This window comes from Eleutherodactylus coqui, chromosome 2 (genome assembly GCF_035609145.1).
Source record: "Eleutherodactylus coqui strain aEleCoq1 chromosome 2, aEleCoq1.hap1, whole genome shotgun sequence".
In the NCBI taxonomy this organism is placed as follows: Eukaryota; Metazoa; Chordata; class Amphibia; order Anura; family Eleutherodactylidae; genus Eleutherodactylus; species Eleutherodactylus coqui.
The window spans coordinates 73,155,005-73,176,296 of record NC_089838.1 but is presented as its reverse complement, the minus strand read 5'-3'; the positions used below and the strand labels follow the sequence as shown (position 1 = coordinate 73,176,296).

The 21,292-nt window shown below is 37.9% G+C and overlaps 1 protein-coding gene across 8 annotated transcripts in view; it reads left to right on the top strand.

The window, feature by feature from the left end:
- TENM2 (teneurin transmembrane protein 2) overlaps positions 1–21,292 on the top strand; it is a 1,550,877-nt gene that overhangs the window by 733,106 nt on the left and 796,479 nt on the right. Inside the window, exon 3 of one of the 8 annotated variants that reach the window (XM_066591121.1) lies at positions 4,241–4,251. The exons of the other annotated variants lie outside the window; for them this stretch is intronic. Coding sequence (XP_066447218.1) covers positions 4,241–4,251 — 11 coding nt within the window. The remainder of the gene's footprint in view (positions 1–4,240; positions 4,252–21,292) is intronic. 8 annotated transcript variants of the gene reach the window in all.

The window sequence follows — 21,292 nt, the reverse complement described above, 5'->3', positions numbered from 1 at the left end:
GTCGTTTTTGTTGCAGTTTGTGTGCTGTAGAAACAAAACGCACTGAAAGATGGCGGAATGTCATTTTTTTGCATTTTACTCCACTTACAATTTCGTAAAAGTTTTTCAGTACATAATTAAATAGCACCATTGAAGAATACAACTCGTCCTGCAAAAAACAAGCCCTAATACAGGAACGGCAATGGATAAATAAAGAAGTTATGATTTTTTTAAAGGAGGGGAGGAAAAAAAGAAATGGGGGGGGGGGGGGGGGAAAGAAATAAAAAGGGTCCGTGTCATTAAGGGGTTAAATAATAAACTAAATTCCTCCTCTGGACCATTATGATGCAGGGATACCACATGTGTAATTTTATTTTTATTTTTTTACAAAGTAAAGGGAGACAAGTGTTATTATTTTTTAATAATTTTTTTTACTTTTTTTAAACTTTTTTTTTGTCCCTTTAGGGGACTTTCACAGAGACCCATCAGGACCCCTGATCACATTCTGGGGGTCAGATGGTGGCAGCCCTTTACATGCTGCAGTCACATAGACTGCAGCATGTAAAGGGTTAACACAGCGGAGATCGAGGTTTTCTCTGCTGTAAGAGCTGGTGCCTGCCTGTCCTTTGACAGCCAAGCACCAGCTCTCCCTGCCACAGAGACTGTCGGCTTGCTTCTGACAAGCCGATGGTCTCTATGGCAACCTATAAACAAAGCAGTGCAGGGACTTTTGAATTCAGAAGCGGGAGATTGCCGGCTGATCGGCAATATCCCCCAGCTTCAGTTTTTCAAAGTCTTGAGCTGTTCTCTGTGGGACTGTGCAGGCAGAGCACACTGCCACAGCTTGTGGCATTGTGCTCTGCAGCTCCCATAGTGATACATAGCCCAGAAAACTTCCGGGCTATATCGCTATGGGCAGTGGAGCTCGTCCCGGAAAATTTCCGGGCGTGCCACTCAAGGGGTTAAGGCACAAACTGGCTTTGTCACTAAAGGGTTAACATGCAATATTTTCAACAATCATTACGGAAACCAAATAATATTTGTGTGGAAGGACAACTATAACATATTACATGTAGAGTCCCTATAATATACAGCCTAGGCAGAAGAATGGGCTAGAGGGTTTCATATGTCTCAAATTATACTATGGAGACAAATACATTTAGCCATGGTTTATTCTCTAACTGGAACAGCAGGTTATATTATATTGGTCTTCTGAATGTTTGCAGGTATCATGCTCTACAGAACTTTTCAAAACTGGTAAAAAAAAAAAATGCTGGGGTTTAGCAAGACAAGATTTATAATAATAAGGTGCATGCCCAGCCACAGATACCCAAAACTTTTTAAGAGGTGCATGTGGATCTGGCACATATTACTTGAATGTATTTTAGTTTAAAATTGGCATATGCCATGCCCTGTAAGTACTGTAAATCTCCTGCTTTATATCTTACCAGATGGTCTTACCCAGTATATTAAATTATTACTAGTATTTAAATATCATCAAAGACAGGTGACATTTTGTAGGTTGTTTCAAAGTAGTTTTAAAACTTTTATTAGATAAAAACGAGTAAATGTTGTATATAAAGGGAAAAGAAGGGTCTCATAGAAGGCCTCAAGTTATTCATCCACAAAATAAGAATTGAAACAGAGGTTCACTATCTAGCTTTTAAGTAATAGTTAAATGATAGACCTAGAGCCAGTAAAGTGAATGATAGCTGACAGTGGGATTTGATTCATTCAATATTTTCAAAATTTTTTGCATTTCCATCTATCACAAATTGTTGCAGCTCAATATGGTGGTCTTGGTTATAGTAGTTAAAAAGGGGTTTTAAAAATGATGGCATATCTATAGGTTGTAAAAAACTTCTAAATGCATAGAGCTACAAGAGAAATAAACCTGGAGTATTATCCCCTTTAGTGGCACACCAGGAAAATCTCCGGGGCTTGCTGCACTGACCATGCAGTTAAACCCTGGAAGATTTCTGTGGAAGCTCTAGTGCTGAAATGTGCAAAGCACTGAGCTGTCATCTGAAATATTCCTGTGTTTTAACCCCTTGGCTGACACAGTTGTCGGGCATGCGCTCGGGAGAAAAAATTTAAGTTTGTCTCCAATGCACGCCATCTGACATGCGAGAGCGGCTTGGGCCCTATTGAAATCAATGGGCAATGTTCGTTATCCACTGCCACTGCTGTAGGTTGGAGTCCCTTCATTGCTGAACACTGTGACAGTGTTGAAATATAAGCCCTTCCCCGAGAATCATCCCAAACTAGGGTGGATTTGTTGGGTACTATTTGGAGAGGTGAGTATATATTTTTTTATTTTTTAAACCAGCTAGGAATGATTTTCAGGGAAGGGGATATATTTAAAGCCCCTCCCCAAAAATCACTGCAAGGGTTGCCTGCATTCAATTGCATTCAATGAGGCTGGCGGCTGCAGCATCATATCTCCTAGATTATGCTAAATGTTTTTAAACATTTCACTCCCAAGTTCAGAAAAAATAATAGAATTTGAAATTGCTAATAAAAAAAAATGACATTTTTTTAACCCATAAATAACAAAAATATGCGTCACTTAATTGCATTGTTGACTCATTAAAAAAAAAAACTGCCCTGTGAGGCACAACATGGTAATACTAAACCTGCCACTGAAGGGGTTAAATGGTTAGAAAATATATCTAGGAAAGTTAGAGGTGACAACTTTGGGCTTTTTTTTACATGACAAACAAAGCTTTCTAGTCCTTTTAATTTTCTTTGAACTTACTTGTTCAGCTTCCAGTATATTACATACTAGCTGATATACCCCGCTTCGCCCGAGTTAATTTGGTACTGGTATTTATCTGGTGTTCACACAGAAAATCTTATGAAGTCGTGCTTACTTTAGAGATACCGGAAAAACATATGTTCACCATTTTGCATAATTCTCTGCGTTACCCAGGAAACACCACGTGGAGGTAACCATGTGACGTTTACTTTATATAAAATGACATCAGGAAGTGAGAGAATTAGATTACGTACATAAAATTTGGACACTAATTCTTTTGCGCATAGAATTGAATAATCAAGTTGAGACCCATTAACTTTTCCTATTTATGACATAATCAATGCTCGTGCCAAATTTCCCGTTTCTATGACACCGGAAAGTGAAAAAATTACATTCCATACGTAAAATTTTAAATGCTAATTCTTTTGCGCATAGAATTGAATAATCGAGTTGGGACACATTAACTTTTCCTATTTATGACATAATCAATGCCCGTGCCAAATTTCATGTTTCTATTACATTGGGAAGTGAGAGATTTAGATTATGTACGTAAAATTTGGACGCTAATTCTTTTGCGCATAGAATTGAATAATGGAGTTGGGACCCATTAGCGTTTCCGATTTATGACATAATCAATGCTCGTGCCAAATTTCCTGTTTCTATGACATCGGGAAGTGAGAAAATTACATTACGCACGTAAAATTTCGACGCCAATTCTTTTGCGCTAGAATTGAATAATCTAGTTGGGAGCCATTAGCTTTTCCTCTTTATGACATAATCAATGCTTGTGCCAAATTCCACGTTTCTATGACACCGGAAAGTGAGAAAATTAGATTCCGTACGTAAAATTTCGATGCCAATTCTTTTGCGCTTAGAATTGAAAAATCGAGTTGGGACCCACTATCTTTTCCTATTTATGACATAATCAATGCTCGTGCCAAATTTCCTGTTTCTATGACATCGGGAAAAGAGAAAATTAGATTCCGTACGTAAAATTTGGACGCTAATTCTTTTGCGCATAGAATTGAATAATGGAGTTGAGACCCATTAGCGTTTCCTATTTATGACATAATCAATGCTCGTGCCAAATTTCACGTTTCTATGACAGCGGAAAGTGGAGATAATTAGATTCCGTACGTAAAATTTGGACGCTAATTCTTTTGCGCATAGAATTGAATAATCGTGTTGGGACCCATTAACTTTTCCCATTCATGACATAATCAATGCTCGGGCCAAATTTTAAGTTTCTATGACATTGGAAAGTGACAGATTTAGATTACGTACGTAAAATTTCGACCCCAATTATTTTGCGCTAGAATTGAATAATCGAGTTGGGACCCAATTACTTTTTCTATCTTGCAGATAATCTATGCTTGTGCCAAATTTCATGTTTCTACGACATCGGGAAGTTGGAGAACTTTTGGCGAGTCAGTGAGGGCTTTAGTCTTTATATATATATAGATAGATAGATAGATATTTCAGTGAACACATTACTACATGCAGAACAAGCTCCTGTGTGAAAATGTCCTCAAACGCCTTAGATTTCAGAAATTTACATAAAGATGAAAAAAAGAAGGGATAATTGTTAACACTCTGGATCAATTGCACATGTGGAAGGTTTGACCTTCAGGATAGTTTTCTCGAGGCAGATCTTTCAGAAAGGAGCAGTAAGGACTAGAATGTTTCTGGCTCGTAAAGGTTAACTTTAAAAAGTGTCGACTAATCAGTTGTGTTCATTCTCGCCATGGTGATTTTTGAGTAGTGCAAGAAACCGGGCCAAACTTAAACTTAATAAATCAACTGTGTTTTGGAAAGTAAATAATTTATATCTCCATATATCCTCATTTATTTCTCAGAACAGAATATTTATATGAGGCCACTGGGTATAGTGAGAATTTAAGGCAGTCAAAACCTTTGCAGCCTTCCAAAGCAAATCTGTGAAAAGTTGCAGAGAATTTGTCATCCATTATGTATACATTGTGGGTATTAATCATAGAGGCCGTCGAGCATTTTGTAGCTGAGGGCATATTTTTGCATTGCATCATTTAAAAATTCATGCCCTGCTCAATACACTACTTGATTTGAGCGTAATAACAAGGCCATTGCAAATATCAAAATTCGGAGAGACAATGCATTTGTCCTGATAGAAGGTAGTGCTTTGTTTCTGAAGAAACCGGCGTCTGTCCGCATCACTGTGAAGAAATACACCCCCCGTCATTGGCGTATAAATAATTTATTTCCGGAGCGCGCACATTATGCTGTGTAAACAAATCGGAGCACGAGCGGTGCGGCGGTCCAAAATAAAACTTTCCAAACACTGGTATTCCTGAAATAACAATGAAAGTAGAATTGTAATTCGCTGCCTTCTACTGCAATAGGAAAGGAGATTTGCAGAGGATTTATACACTCTTCAGTGTTTTCCTCTCTCTATCACAAATCCAAGGATCAGTCTTAGAAACTGGTATTATATCTCTTTGCAGATGAATGGTTTTCTGACACGAGATATATTTTTCATGCGTGTTTCAAGTACAAATGCCTGTTGTTCAGAAATGCAATACCTAGGAATTTACTGATGTACCGTTGTCTCCGAAAAGAGACGAAAAACCATAAAGCTCTTCTTGTTGAAATGGAACAAGCCAACTGTAGCATGGGTGAAATTTGCCTTACTACGATAGCTGGCTGATCATAACATGGGCTTATCTCGTGAACCCACATCACTGTGTCTTCCCTGGGGCTAAACTGCATATATTTATTTCTGTGCTAAATGCAGTTCTTGCGGATTGTGTTGGCCTAGATTTTTGTTTTCGTATTTAGTGTGATAAACCACAGTTTAATGTAACTTTGACACCTTTTTCTATTCGACCTATTCAAGTAAATGGGGCCAAGCTGCAGTACTAGCCACAGCCATACTCAGCAGGATATCACCGTGCAGGGTTTTGTTGTTAAGGGGCTGTCATACAGCCGTGAGCACCTCTGACCCTGTTGATCAGTGGAGGGTACCCCACCCAACTGATTCTACATTGGCTATTAATATGAGGTCTGGAGGAATATGCAGGTGCTAAGTAAAGAATATTGGGAATGGCTGAAATAAGTTACCAAGTTCAGTAATGCTGCGTGTTTTATTCAGAAGCACAGGGGATAGTGAAATGTAATAGAGTGTTTATGACGCCTGTGTCCATTGCTCTTATTGGCTCACACTTTTAGCAGTGGTTTATTCCTTATGAGAATAAAGTATCAGCCATCTTAAAATCAAATGAATTATGGGTAAAAATCCCAAACTACTTTACAGCAGAATTCTGGTGTCAAAAAGTCTCAAATACCACTGGGGACTTTTCTGCATTTTACGCTGCCCTCGGCACTTTTGTAAAAAGCGGGTGGGGCATGCCATGAGGGGTGGGGCCACCGACAACTTTTCTAATTCCCTATAGTTTACACCAGAATCTGATGTAAATTATAGCGCACATCCACAGCAAGTTTTACCGGCCTTCGTTTTCAGCAAGTATTGCATAACTGTCCCAATGTGCATTAAATGTAATGAGAGGCTTGTGCAAATTATTTAATTTGGCGCATTTTTCTGCATGGTCACTCATCGAAGACCGATCTGTAAAACACTTTTTAGATAAATGTGCCCATATGTTCCATCTAGATTAGATAAACTGTAATCTAATGTGTGTGGCCATCTTTACAGATAAAGGTTTTACCATACCGGAGATGGAATATTGCAGTTGTAGATAAAAATGGCTTCTAAAGAAATGTATTTCTTTAACTCAAATCTTGAGTTTATTGTAATATATATATATAAAAAGTATTTTGTCGGCATTGATATTTTCAGAATATAAGCGTGGTGTTCCTAGGTATCTGTACCTGCTTCTAGAATACCTGGGAAATAATGTAATTTGTTATTTTTCAGATTAAAAAAAACTCTGTTACATCACGATTTTGTCAGTAGAAAGCAGAAAAAGTACAGTGCACCTTAGTGTGTTAGTGTTGCCATAAGGAAACAGCACGAGCTTTGCAGGCTAATGTGTAATGCAGATATGCATCCAACAGCTCGCCATCTGGATGAATGTTTTTTTACTCTTTTTCTCAAAGTAAGTTCAAGTGATTCTTCAGGACCTACATTCCCCCAGACTCCTAGCAGTGCCATGGCATATAATTGTTCTTCTTATCTAAATTGTCTAAGTATGTCTGCCATCTCTCTTATGAGAACATCAAGGTTGTAAGAACATTATTTCAAGGAGATAAATAGATTACGGGGACAGCCTTAATGAAACAAAGAGCTTTAGGGCTGATGTGCCGCTTAGGTTTGTGGATGGGCTGCTCTGTTTTGCATCTTAAGGATTGTTAAATGCTGGTTTAAAGTGCTGTAAAATGTATACTTTTTAAAAATATTTTAACAAAGTTTTATTTACTTATATATATGGACCAGTAGAAAAATAGTTGTTGTGAAAAAGCTAACAAATAACAGTACAACAATATAATACGTATGTTTTAAAAAGAAAGTTTACTAATTGGGTCTCATAACAGTAAATATGCCCAATCAGCTGAGTGGGCGCATGCTGTCAGCGCCGCAAATACACAGAGGTCGGAGCAGAAGCAGTGTAGTGGTCGACGCTTGTAAACTGCAGGCACAGCTCGCTTTGCTTTTAATGAACTGATTGGTCATGCTTACGAGCGATGGACCCCAGACCCCAGCTTTTTTTCTTTCCCATTTTTACTCTTTTCTCCCTATTTTTTTTTAAAATCATTCTTTTATTTATCCATCAACATAGCTGTCTGAGAAAGCGGAGAGGGGTAGGGAAGAATGAGGGAGTTTAGCAGAGATGCTGCTCAACTCCCTCCCACATCCCCTTTCTCTGGCAGCTCTCATAAGATTCAATAGGAGCCTATGGGAACGGCCAGCATATTCCGGCTGGAAGAAAGGTCCAACTATCTGCAACCTAATGCCCATATAGGCTCCCACTCGGTCATATTGCCCCATATAGTCCTCCACTCAGTACTAATACCCCATGTGGCCCCCTACTCAGTAATAATGCGTCTCACAGACACCCACTCGGCAATAATGCACCATATAGGCCCTTACTCAGTAATATTGCTCCTGTGGGCCCTGACTCAGTGTTGACGTACCAAATCCACTGGGCTTACTAGAGCGATCATGTGATCAATGTGGCTTGTCACATTATTGCTCTACCAAGAACTCAGCGCGTGTACAGTGACGCACTTGACACAGACTGCGGGGGCCAGGAGATGGAGTAGTGAGAGATAAGTATTTTGTTTTTGTTTTATTTTGGTGCATTTAACACAGTGAATGTAATAAGAAATTCTGCCCCAGGACCCAACCAGCCCACTGAGAGTTTTTTCGGTAGGTTTAAAGGCCATTTCCCTCCTGAGCATGAAAGTAGAGAGTAAAAATATGGAGTATAGAGGAATAAAACAAAGTAGGGGAAGAGTTGAACATTATGGACTAGAATACAGAGGGGTAACCTGGTTACATCATCCGGTCATGTAGGGGGATATTGATTATACAAAAATAACTGTAATTATGCAAAAAGCATACTTGTACATCATTCCATTCAGCATTCCACCGGCCATATTTATTTTTGTGATTTTGTTCATAGGTAACACAAAAAGTCAATTTCAAAACAGACCATTATTATAGATAAAGTAAAGCAGGAGATTTTGATGTGCCATGTAATACCTCTGTATTATTTGATATCCTTGATAAGATTGCTATATTTATACCGCAGAGGGAACGAATACTTGTGCCCTTTACCTTAGGTGATGTTTGCTGCATAACAAATTATCCCAAAAACTTTGATAAGAGAAAAGTTGTAAAAATAAATACCTTATCAGGACGTGTCGTCTTCGCTTCTGGCACTCTTCATATGGCATTTCAATGAATTAAGGTCAGCATTGTGCTAGAACCTGATGCTTTTTCTACAGGCATTTCCCTATTTTATATGTTAGGAAAATGTAAATAGGAGGATGTGATTGTAAGATACTGATGCATTTTTTATACCCTCTACAAGAACATAACTTAAATCACCCCAAGGTAACAACCAAGCAGACACTTTAATGCAAATATTCAGCATTAAGTCTGGCAAGTATATTCATAGTTTTAATAAAGCTTGCCCGATGAAAGACTTCTTTGCAACATTAAATGAGAGAGTTTTCTGCTAAACTTGTGCTGACTCCTGATAAATGGCGAAACAGCAAAAACTAATATTGTGCAAAAATGTATATTATTAAAAAAAAAAACTTTTACAAATAAAGATTTTGAAATTAAATGTAGAAATCCAGGTACGGTAGCTCCAAACCAAGGGGAAGAAAAATAACTCCAGGTTTTGTTTCTAACAGTAAGAAAGCTGTAAGATTTATAAACTCATTAGCAGGAAGACATAGGATAGGAAGAGAAAATAGAGATGCTCAATAGGAAAGGATGTAAAGTTCATGCAGGGAGATGTGTAATTAGAGCTTATTTCTAACCAAGAAGGCAATTTAATGAAAGTAATACAGTGTGCTCTATGGTAATCTAGATTTAAAGATATAGTCTACTTTAAATGGCCAACTGGAAAATAAGCACTTAATAAGCATGTAGGAGATGGAGGATATGTAACTGTTGCTAAGTCCCCTCAGTCCCTGCACTGTTGGAATTGACAATCTAATTCTAAAAACACCCACAATGTATAGAACAAAGTTTAATAAAAAAGCTTCTTTTGTTGTTTTTGTTTATTTATTTGTACTCGGTCCAAAACCAAAAAACTTAGAAACAATATGGAAGAGATGATTGGCTTAGTAATCAAGCTGATGGCCCTCGTGAGGCCGTATTGTTTGTTTTCGGGGTATGAGCCTTCGCAGGAGGTTTTACAGAAGCTCAGTGTTTCTGTAGGTTCATACTATGGGCAGTGCGTGTTTCATGTGCTTCTGAGCATTGCTCCGTGGAGCTGTAATACACCCATGTGCATGAGCTCGAATACATAGTTATGGCATGTGTTACAGTACCTGTTCTGGATCTTTGTAGCGTACCCATTTGTTTCTTTTTATCTGGCTGCACCATAGTCATTTGACTTTTTAAAGGTACAAACATAGATAGATTCATCAACTTAAGACAAGAGTTCAGCCTTGTTAAATACAGTTGGTTGTTTTGTAATGATGGTTCCTACGTAAACATCATGTCCTACTTAAGTACAATTGTCCTGTGTCTTTATTATGCTGAACTATGTAGGTGTCTAAAAAGAATCAATTCTCTATTACACTCCTAAATCATATCCGTTTAGTGTAATGATTAACTATTACCATAGTGTGCTTTAAGAATGGTAAATACTGATGAATGTCCTCTACCGCTTCTACTCTAGGAAAAAGGAAATGATCAAGATTAGTGTTGAGCAAACTAAGTGAGTAAAATCCTGTTTGAAGTCAAACTTTGCCGAAAGTTCAGTTTGGTATGAACCTGAACTGAGCTTTTTAGCAAAGTTCGACCTGAAACGGGGCCCTACCTGCTTGGTTCGCTCAACACTAGTCCTAAATACTGGTCTATAACACTGTCCAAAGGCCCATTTACACACAAAGACAATCTTTCAAACGATTGAAAGATTGATAGTTTTAGTGATCATTTTGCATAAAGTGTTAATGAACACTAATGTCCATTAATACTTTATTAGCTTCATTTGTGTGTCGAAGGGTCTCCAGGAGCTGTGGTCTGAGCTCTGCATGCAGCACCATTTTTCTCATGCGGGCTGTCGGCCAAATACAATATATCCTCTGACTCCCATACAGAACACAGCGTGTGGGCCCTGTTATCTTCTCTCTGGCTGAACAATGGATTTTAAGCTCACCTTAAAATCCTTGTTAAGCCAAAAAGTAAACCATGGCAGCGTTTATGTGCAACGATGGTTGTTCACCTGCGTTCGTTTGACTGCATTTTGAGTGATAAACGTTGCGTGAAAATGGGGCTTAAGAGCCATTGAAGTGAGTATGAATTTTTGGGGAAAAGGGAAGGGGGTGGATGTTTGGTCCCAATCCTCAATGTGTGAACAAACTCTAAATAAAATTTGCTAGAAAATATTAACTATAGCTATAATTATTACGCTAAATTGTAATCAATGTTTTAGTGTACCTTAATAGAAGTAAAGCTTAGCAATGTAGGTACTTAATGTAAATGGTGACCTCATACAGTTTACGTCTGTAAACTAAGGCTGTATCTGTATAACCAGAGAATCAGGTAAATAAAGTAAGCACCCTGTCCTTTAAAAATTGTCTCATATTCTGGTAAGAGGTGACAAAGAACTTGCATGCTTAGACCTCTCTAAAAGGCCATTACTTAGAGGCAAGGGCATAGCTAAAGGCTCATGGCCCCGGGTGAAAAAGTTTATCTTGGGCCCCCCCCCACTTCCCTTAACCCCTTAACGCAGAGGCATAACTTGAAGCTCATAGGCCCCAATGCAAAACCTGTAACAGGGCCCCCAACTATAATGCTTTATTCATAGCACTGGGCTCCCTATACCCAGAAGAGAAGCCTTATGGGCCGCCTAAGGCTCCGGGGCCCGATTGCAACCACATCTCCTATAGCTCCTACAATGATGGTGCACAATCTATACAAACATATGTTGCAGATTGACTTTATGATATTCTGTAAGGGAAGAACTGTCTCTTTAATGGTCTGTTAAATTAGAATGGAAGGACTTCCATTCTTCCTTTCTGTGAGAATGGTGTATGCTACACTACGTGTGTGATACTCTCAAGATTCAAACAATTGTTTTTGACCAAGTTTTTGGTTTACAATCCTCTAATAGAGGTTTTCTGAGATCCATTAGCACATAACTAGAAGCTCGGCTATTCTGTAAGCGTTTTCTTTATCAAATAGAAGAAAGCATTTCTGGCTTTAGATTTCAGCATCTCTGTTGATGACATCTGATTGTGGAGATCAAATGTGTTTCAGCCCAGGCACATACAGAGATTTCTTTCGTGCCGCTTGAGGCTCTCGCTCACAAAGGAGAAAGACACTTCCCCTCAGTCCTTCTATTTTTCAGACAAATTGGCAATTTTCAACATATGTCCAAAAGATTACTCTGAACAAACAGGGGTTATAACAGGTTACTCGATGCTGATAGACACTGCCAATCTGCATGTAGAAGTGACACAATGGATAAATAATGTAATTCACCTAGAACAATACAGAATGTCACCTCAATATTTTATCTTATAGCCTCTTTAAAAAATGATTTTATGGTGCTTTGACTATTTCTGATGGTGTGTTTCATAGCATCTCATAAATTTACTGCAATTTTACATAATTTGTTGCAGAAATGGGAATTGTGTTCTATTCAGTATAGGTGGCGATGCCTGGCAACGGCTTACTCCCCTCACCCCATTGAAATTAACATACATGGCCAAGCCAAGTGTGCATGTGTGTGGTTGAGACCACAGAAGTAGTTGACGGCCGAAAAAGTTTGTGATTGTCATAATAACATAGTTTGTAAGCTTGAAGTGTTGATCCCGAGTAAAGAAAATAACCCATGGGGTAGGAGATGATAATTTTTCTTATCTTAGCCAATGTATTCCTACCCAACTTGAAGTTTAAAGGGAGCCTTCCCACTAAGAACATTTAGCATCTGTCCTTAGAATAGGCAATTAAGGTATGATCGCACAGTGATCGAATGTTTCTGTTAGGCTCATAGATTGTGAAGGAGTGGCAGGGAACATGCTTGACTGCCACTTCACTGAAACTCAGTTGCGTGGTGAAGAGGAAGGGGGAACCCATTCTAGTAATTGGTAGGTTCCTAGTAATTGGGCTGTTCATTAGTGGTGAATGTTTTAGGGATGAAACGGCTACAGGAACTGGAAGAATCCTTCTTTGCACTGCTGGAGTGCAATGTGTTTCAGTTTTTAAGGACTGAAAGTATCTGGCAGGAGACATTTTGTCTCCCTGTTGTAAGGGCTACAAAAAATAACCTAATTTTTCCAAAAATAGCACTTTTTCGACATAGGCTGCACTTGATATTGCAGTTCATTCGAATGAAATTTAGCTGCAAGACCAGATTTAGCTAGTAGAGAAGAGTGGCACCGTTCCTGGAAAGAAATATGATAATGGTCAGCGATCACCGTACATTTTTTAGGAATCATTAATTTCATTAAGCATTAATTAATTGATCACTGTTTACTAAGCATAGCTTATCGATTAAATGATGGCTAATGATGATATTGCTGTCTAAAAATGTATTGTTATTTACACTGGTAGCTTCTTCTATTCATACCTTATGATAAATCATCCTCCTAGACAACACTCTACAGACACTGGTGTACTGTGGCTCTGACGGGAAACAATTTTCCTGTTTGCTTTCTTTTGTTTTCATTATTGATAACATAATCTTATGGATACTCGAGAGTATGGGCAGGATCATTTCCATAGTGAAAATGACTTATAAATTACAATCAGTGTCATTTCCTTACCAAGCAGAGTTAAATTTGAGAAATGGTAAATATTAAACACTCAATGACTTTCAAGAAATTTCATTGAGTTTTTTTTTTTTCCTCGAGAGACCTTCATTGTCTTTGTAAAGTTCTGAAACATGGCTCTAAAACGGTTACACAATATTTGATCCTGTAATTTTTTGTTCAAGCACATTATTGTCATTATTATGCCTGCACCCTGAATCCGTTATGGTTCATATCTATAATTTACTTGAAAAAACAATGGAATAGATTACATCCTATGTAATTTGAGATTACTCAGATAGGCCACCGTGGCAAAAGACATAGATTGCTCCAAGGATTCATTGGGGAAATTGTCATTTTATATTTCATACAATAAATCCCTCCTTAATAGCTCCTTGATTGCTTAATTTTCTGGGAAATCATTTGCAGCCAATTTCTTTATTCAACTTACCATAATAAATAGAAACTTAATGGTCATTAATGTTCATCAATCATCTATTACGAAGAGAGTAAAAACTTTCCAAGTTTTCATTATCTGGCTGGTCAATGTTAATTCTCCCTTCCCCACCATTCTTAATGAAACTGATGACACTACAAAAGGTTTCCTCATTACACTTAATCTTGGCTCTTGCTTAAATTATCTTGATGAGAACTTGACACGTGTCAGTCAAAAGCTTATTACAATGTAATTTCACCAAAACGATTCCAATTACCCTACTTGAGCGTCTATGGTGCCCCATTATTCTATAGTGCATTATTTAGCATAAGTGGCTACTGGCAATCTGCATGTTCCTACAAATATCCTCAAGCTCTCAATTCATATAATAGTTAATTTTGACATCTACTATTTGTTATTCTCTTAGATGGAAGCAAGATGGAATTAAGAGCAAATTAGCTTCACAAACAGGTTCCATCTCTTCTTCTTTATTGTGTTAGAATGGAGATGGGCATATGCTTATGTATAAAGAAGCCAGGTAGTTCTTTTTGGAATGTGATAAGGCTGGTAAGGTCACCAAATATGTTTTGTATCTTTGACACAGCTTAAGATATGTGCATTAAAATCGATTTACGACAATCTATTACTTGTTTTCTATTTTGTTAGAATGTTTCAGCTGTTTTATTGAGTAGTGTTAACATAATTGGGGTGCAGTCTACTAAGCATATCCTATGATAATGAGTTACAAGATCATGAATGATGCTGTAATGCAGGAAAAACATTGGCATAATTCGTATACTGTAAATTATTCATGTAGTAAAAATAAAATTATATCTACCGTAAGCCACTGATCTGTTAAGTCATCAGTTTTAAAGGATGTTTGGAGCTCGTAAATGTATACTTGTTGATGTCAGACCAAAACTGGCCATATAGCTTAGATAACTGTTATTACTCCTGACATCCATATACATATGCACACTTGACTTGACAGAGTGTGCATGTTTTCTTAGAAGAGAGGAGATGGTGTCGCTGACTGAAGCGTCTCTTCTCCCTTCAGAACAAAGGGTCAGGCATCCTGAAATCCAAAAATGCCCAATCCTTATTTATCTTAATATCTGCCATCGGGGGAAAGTTAGAAAATGCCTATACTAGTAGATGATGAGCTGTTTTTCCAAAAATCAGCGAGTTCAACTGATGTATGTCTAATGCATATGATAAGCATTTTTAGGCTTTTATAGATAGATTACAGATGGACCTTTTTGTCTAGTGTTTGAGACTCTGCTACGTAATGAACTTAACTAGTACAGTCAAAAATTTGATTTAATAGTTTGTGATTTAAAAAAAAAAAATTCACCACTTGAAGCCTAAACCTGTTTACGCTTTAACCCCTTGAGTGGCTGGTTTCCTACCACCCTGTCAGACCCACCAGGGCAGGTTTTTTAAATGGGGCAATCATTTAATTTCAACTAATTTTGAGGTCGCATTCCAAGAGCCATAACTTTTTCATTTTTCCATTTAAACAGACATCTTAGGGCTTGTTTTTTGTGGGACAAGTTGTACTTTTTGATGGCATCATTTTTGGATATATATAATGTATTGCATAACTTTTGTAAAAACATTTGTAGGGAGATTGGGGGAAAAAAAGAAATTCTGCCATTTTGTTTTTTGGATTTCATTTTTACGGCGTTCAGCGTGCAGAATAAATAGTGTGATAACATTATTCTCTGAGTCACATGATTCTGGTGATACCAAGTTTATACAGTTTTTTTTATGTTTTGCTATTTTTGTACATTTAAAACCTTTTTTCTCCTTAATGGTTTGCTTTTGTGTCACCACATTCCAAGAGCCGTGTTAATGTTATTTTTCCATTGCCAGAGCTCTAGAAGGCCTTGTTTTTTGTGGAATGAACTCTAGTCTTCATTTATCTAATTTTTAGGAACAAGTAAAATTTTGATCACTTTTTATTCCATTTTTTTCTAGTGGCAAGATTAACAAAATCTGTAATTCTGGCATGTTTTTTATTTTTCACTGCATTCTCTGAGCAGTATAAATAATGTATTAAGGTCATTCTACAGGCCTGTACGATTACACCAATACCAAATTGTAATAGTTTTTTTTTCTTTTTCACGACTTTTAAATCACCCAACTTTTGCCATATCTATAATAAAAAATCTAAATCATAAAAGAAAAATACATATTTGGTATCGCCGCATCCGTAAATGTCTGATCTATCAAAGCCATGCATTATTTACCCCATACGGTAAACGTAGTCTGAAAAAAAAAATAAAGAACACCACAAATGCACTTTTTCAGTCACCCTGTCTCCCAGAAAAAATGCAATAAAAAGCGATCAAAAAGTCATAGGTATTCCAAATTAGTACTATTGTTAACTACAGGACATCCTGCAAAAAATGAGCCCTTGATCAAGTACATCGACGGAAAAATATAAAAGTTATTGCGCGCAGAAGATGCAGCAGAAAATAATTTTAAAAAATTAAATGTCTTTGAAAAAAAAGACAAGTACTACAGCAAAAAAAACCTATACAAGTTTGGTGTCGTAGTAATCGCACTGACCCAGAGAATAAAGTTATAATGTCATTTTTGTTGTACTTTGTGTGCCGTAAAAACAAAGCGCACTGAAAGATGGTGGAATGTCATTATTTTTCATTTTACTCCACTTAGAATTTTGTAAATGTTTTTCAGTACATTATATTGTACATTCAATAGCACCATTGAAAAATACAACTCGTCCCGCAAAAAACAAGCCCTCATACAGCGACGTCGATGGATAAATAAAGGAGTTATGATTTTTTAAACAGGGGGAGGAAACAAAATTAATGGGGCAAAAAGGGTCCGTGTCATTAAGGGGTTAAATAATGTACTACCTTCCTCATCTGGGTCATTATGATGCAGGGATACTACATGTGTAATTTTATTTTACATTTTTTACAAAGTAAAGGGAGACAAGCTTTTTTGTTTTTTATTTTTTTTAATAATTTTTTAAACTTTTTTTTTTAAGCTTTTTTTTTGTCCCTTTAGGGGACTTCCACAGAGACCCATCAGGACCCACTGATCACATTTTGGGGGTCCAATGGTGACAACCCTTTACATGCTGCAGTCACATAGACTGCAGCATGTAAAGGGTTAACACAGCAGAGATCAGAGGTTTTCTCTGATCTCTGCTGTAAGAGCTGGTGCCTGGCTGTCCTCTGACAGCTAAGCACCAGCTCTCCCTGCCGCAGAGACCATGGTCTCTATGGCAACCTGTAAACAAGCTAGTGCAGGGGTTTGAAATAAAAAAGCAGGAGATTGCCGGCAGATCCATCCTGCTTCTTATTTCAAAGACCTGAACTACTTTGTGTGGGTCTGTGCAGGCAGAGTACAATGCCACAGCTTGTGGCAGGGTGCTCTGCAGCGTCCATAGTGACACATAGCCCGGAAATCTTCCGGGCTATATCGCTATGGCAGTGGAGCTCGTCCCGGAAAATTTCCGGGCGTGCCACTCAATGACTAGCGCATTTTTCAGGGTTTTTTTTTTAAATTTCCTTTTCCCATTCCAGGAGCTATAACTTTTTAAGTCTTCCTGTAACATGGCCATATAGGGCTTGTTTTTGGTGAGGCAAGTTGTATTTTTTAATGGCATTATTTTTGAGTACATATAATGTACTATATGAGATTTTGGGTTTTTTTTAGGGGGATTAGGGAGAAAAGACAGTCTGTCATTTTGTTTTCTAGATTTCATTTTTACGGTGTTCAGTGTGCAAAATAAACAATATGATAACATTACTCTCTGGGTCAGCATGATTCTGGTAATAACAAGTTTATACGGTTTTTTATGTTTTGGTGTTTTTGTGTACACATTTTTTTTTTTTTGTTTTTTTTTGGAGATTTTGTTTTGTGTTGTCGCATTCCAAAAGCCATAACATTTTTTTTTTATTGACTAAGCTCTGTAAGGGCTTGTTTTTTGTGGGATGAAAGACTAACAAAATCTGCAATTCGGTCATTATTTTTAAATTTTTATGACATTCACCATGCAGTATAAATGATATGTAAATCAACTCTGCGGGGCCAGTATGATTATGTCAATACTACATTTTTTTAGTTTGTTTGTTTTTTTTTGCAAAATTTTTAAACTTAAAAAAAAATGTATTATTTGTTTATTGGTGCATTCAAAGACCCCTAACCATTTTCTCTTTTTGTCACTATTGCCGTGAAATCTTTTTTTTCTTTAGTTGTACTTATTAATAGTACCATTTGTTGAGCCATTTTCTATTTCATTTTTAGTAAGGCTTGTACTAACTTTTTTCTCTGGGTCATTCTGAACTCTGCAATACCACATCTGTGATTCTTTTTTATGTAGTAAAAGGGAATTTTTTACAATTTTTTTTGTATACTTTTAACTTTTTGCTTCTTGTCCAACTAGGGAACTTGAATATCAGCAAACTTTATCATTCTTCTATTACCCTACTATACCTCAGTATAGTAGTGCATTAGAAAGCTATAAGGTTAGCTAGAGACTCTGTCTTATAGGCCATCGTAGCTGGCACACTTAGAGGCTATATTCAAGCCTCCGGATGCCACAGCAACCAATCATGTTCTCGGAATCACATTGTGGGGGTCCAATGGGTGAGAGAGGGAGCCCTCTCCCTCTGTCAGCCTTTCACATATTGTGGTTGCACTGACTGCAGCGTGTAAAGGGTTATACACCAGGGATCTGAGGTTTCTTCAGTCCCTACTGTTAGAGCAAGTGCCAGTTTGCGATCCAACAGCTGAGTGCTCAATCTCCCTGGCACTCACTAGGCTTCTTATGCATCCACCATCAAAATACGGTGCTGCAGAATAAAGCCCCTTAAGGTTGCTGTCAAGACATATGGGTGGTCATTAAGGGGTTAAAGCAGGTGTAACAGCACTAAAATGGAATGGGAGTCTACAACAAATAAAGGTTACTTTGGAGACCCTTAGTGGAATGCAGGAGTAGCCTTCAAAGGAATACATGTTCAAGCAGCGGTTTCAAGATGATTTAGAAGGGAGCGTTTACTCTGAGACAGGGGGATCTCAGAGCCCTGGTCTGGTCTCAAGTTTGTGAAGTAACCAAAAACAGTCTGAAACAAGAGGTATGGAGGAGAGTACCCTCTTCCTCGCCCCATTTCTAGTAGACTGGATCCACTTCTGGCATGAGAGAGTGGAGAAGAGAGCGGACCCTGTAGTTTCCTTCATTTTTTAAGATTCTCTAATATGCACACAATATTCAAAGCTGGATTCTGATTTGCAATCAATTTTTTTTGGCTATGCTACTACGTATGTAGCCAAGCTTAACATGACTCAACGGTTTATGATAAATTTCTGTGCCACAGTTTACTTGCCCTTTCAATAGTTTTATATATTTTTTTGTGTATGAGATAAGAAAGCACGTTTTTCAGTGGTGTCTGCTGTGTTAAGAGAGCATAAGATAACTTGCCACAGAAAGATATCATGGTCAAGTTAAATGTTGCTTCATCTGTACGTAACATTATCTATTTTGTTTGAGTGAATGAGCCTGAAATAGGCATGAGTAGCATGGAATGATGAGTAATACTATTACTGTTTTAGCAACTAAAGCATTTTAATTGGACAGTGAAGCGTTCTAAACGTTTCTAATGTGCTTTCACAGTTTTAAAGATCACATAGCTGGAATTGTATTAAACCATAAGATACCTTTAAGAACAGACCGCACATTTCTTGCCTCTATCCATAGCGAGAGAATAGATTCATTGTCTGCATGATACATGTGCCTCACGCACACAAACTGATTTTTTAATCTAATAAAAATAACTTTTTTTGTGTGTTTTTTTTGTATTTTTTTAGTGCCTTGTAATATTTGATTTTTTTTTAAATCCATATTGCACTGGGATATGCCCAGAATCTATTCTGGATCTCAACATATATGTACTTTGTGCCGTGGGAGAAGTATAAAATGTACCGGTACATGCACTCTGACCTTAATCAAGAGTCGTCATGTACAGCATGGTTGACCGCTGCTCTGCTGGGAATGGGCAATGGGCATCCCTGTTTTCTGAACTGAATGGAATTAAATGTTCAACCTTCATTGGTCAAACTTTTATGATATTTCCAGCTGATCTACAATCAGCTGTTAGAAAAAACTGTTTGATATTTAGTAAATTGAATTCAAATGTGTCTTTTGGATAAAAGCTAATAGTTGATGCTTTCCTAAGTGCGTGACTTATCATACTGTATTACTTGATGCACAAAGTAAAGTGAAACCTCCTTGAGACAACCACCCCAAATTGGTCTTCTAGGAGGTGGTCTTCTCAAAGAAGATGGCCAGTATGCATAATACATGGGAGATTCGGAAAAGCTGTCATGGAAAATTAGAATCTGGCCTGGATAAGGGAGTGGTCTTTGCAAAAAGGTGGTGTTTTGGAGAGATTTCACTGTAGAAAGTGCAATAAGCACATCATTTATTTGTATTCTCCATGATGTGACTATCATTGCATGCATTTTTTTTGCCTACTTGGGAATACTCATTGTTGGCAGAAATGTTGTATGATTTCTGTAGTTTAGTACAATGTTAGAGGGTAAGCTTGCTCCTTGTATCTGGGGTAAACTCTATAGCTACTTGCATATCAACACATAATAGCCTTAGGTTAGCTGCACACAGCCGGCTTGGGTTCTGCATGCGGGAGCCTGCCGCGGAATCTGGCTCTGACCGTGGCAGATGACCCTGCATACTTGTCGCCATCTGTATTGCGGATGGCCGCGACGGCTCCCCATTGGTCATGTGCATTTTTTTTAATGTGTTTTTGCCGTGTTGTTACTAGGCGATGATGTGGGTACCCGCGACCTAGCCATCCGACCAGCCATCCGCTGGTTGGATGGCTTCCATTGACTTCAATGGAAGCCGTCCGTGCACATGCTACTTTTTTATTTCCTCAAGCACAAATTGCAATCGCTGTCTGTTCATGTGAGCGTACATGCGAATGTTTCATTGTTTGAATATTTATAACATACCGCAGATCATCCGGGCAAGAGACGATTGCGGGTTCCACAATTCAAGCTCTGCATTGTGCAGCCGGCCTTAGGTAATTGTGAAGACAGTCACATGATTATTGTTGGCAGTGATCACAGTGGAGTCAATATCCCTGTTGTGCTTCAATTTCCCCGATTGCTTTGGATAAACGGAAATCCCAATAAAAACATTCCCCTCTTTTACGCACAGGATATGGCTTTGTTGGGTCTTTTTGAAAGTTTCAGTTCACCCAAGTTTCTCTCTCTTCGTTGTTATTTCCATCTCCCCCAAGGCAGTGATTTCATACAGACAATTACTGGTGTCAGCAAACATGTTGCCGCAGTTCACTGGATGATTAGTGCTTGATATTTCGTTGAAAGAATAATTTCTGCATATCAACACAATAAGCAGATAAGCCACGTTTTAAGCGTATCACACCCCGACATCCTCGCTTCCCACATTATCAGCAACCCAAGCTTCTGTTTCTCAGAAGGAAAATAATATATATTTTAGCAGGTGTCACAATTAAGCCCGAAGGAACATGAGATGAGACAAGAGATGTGTAGTTAGCATGTTCCTTCAACTATGGCAAATGTCCAGTAATGCAGCCAGGTAGCCGTCCACAACGCTGTATATTTTCATTGGCAAAATACATTTATATGAATGGGCATTGAGATTT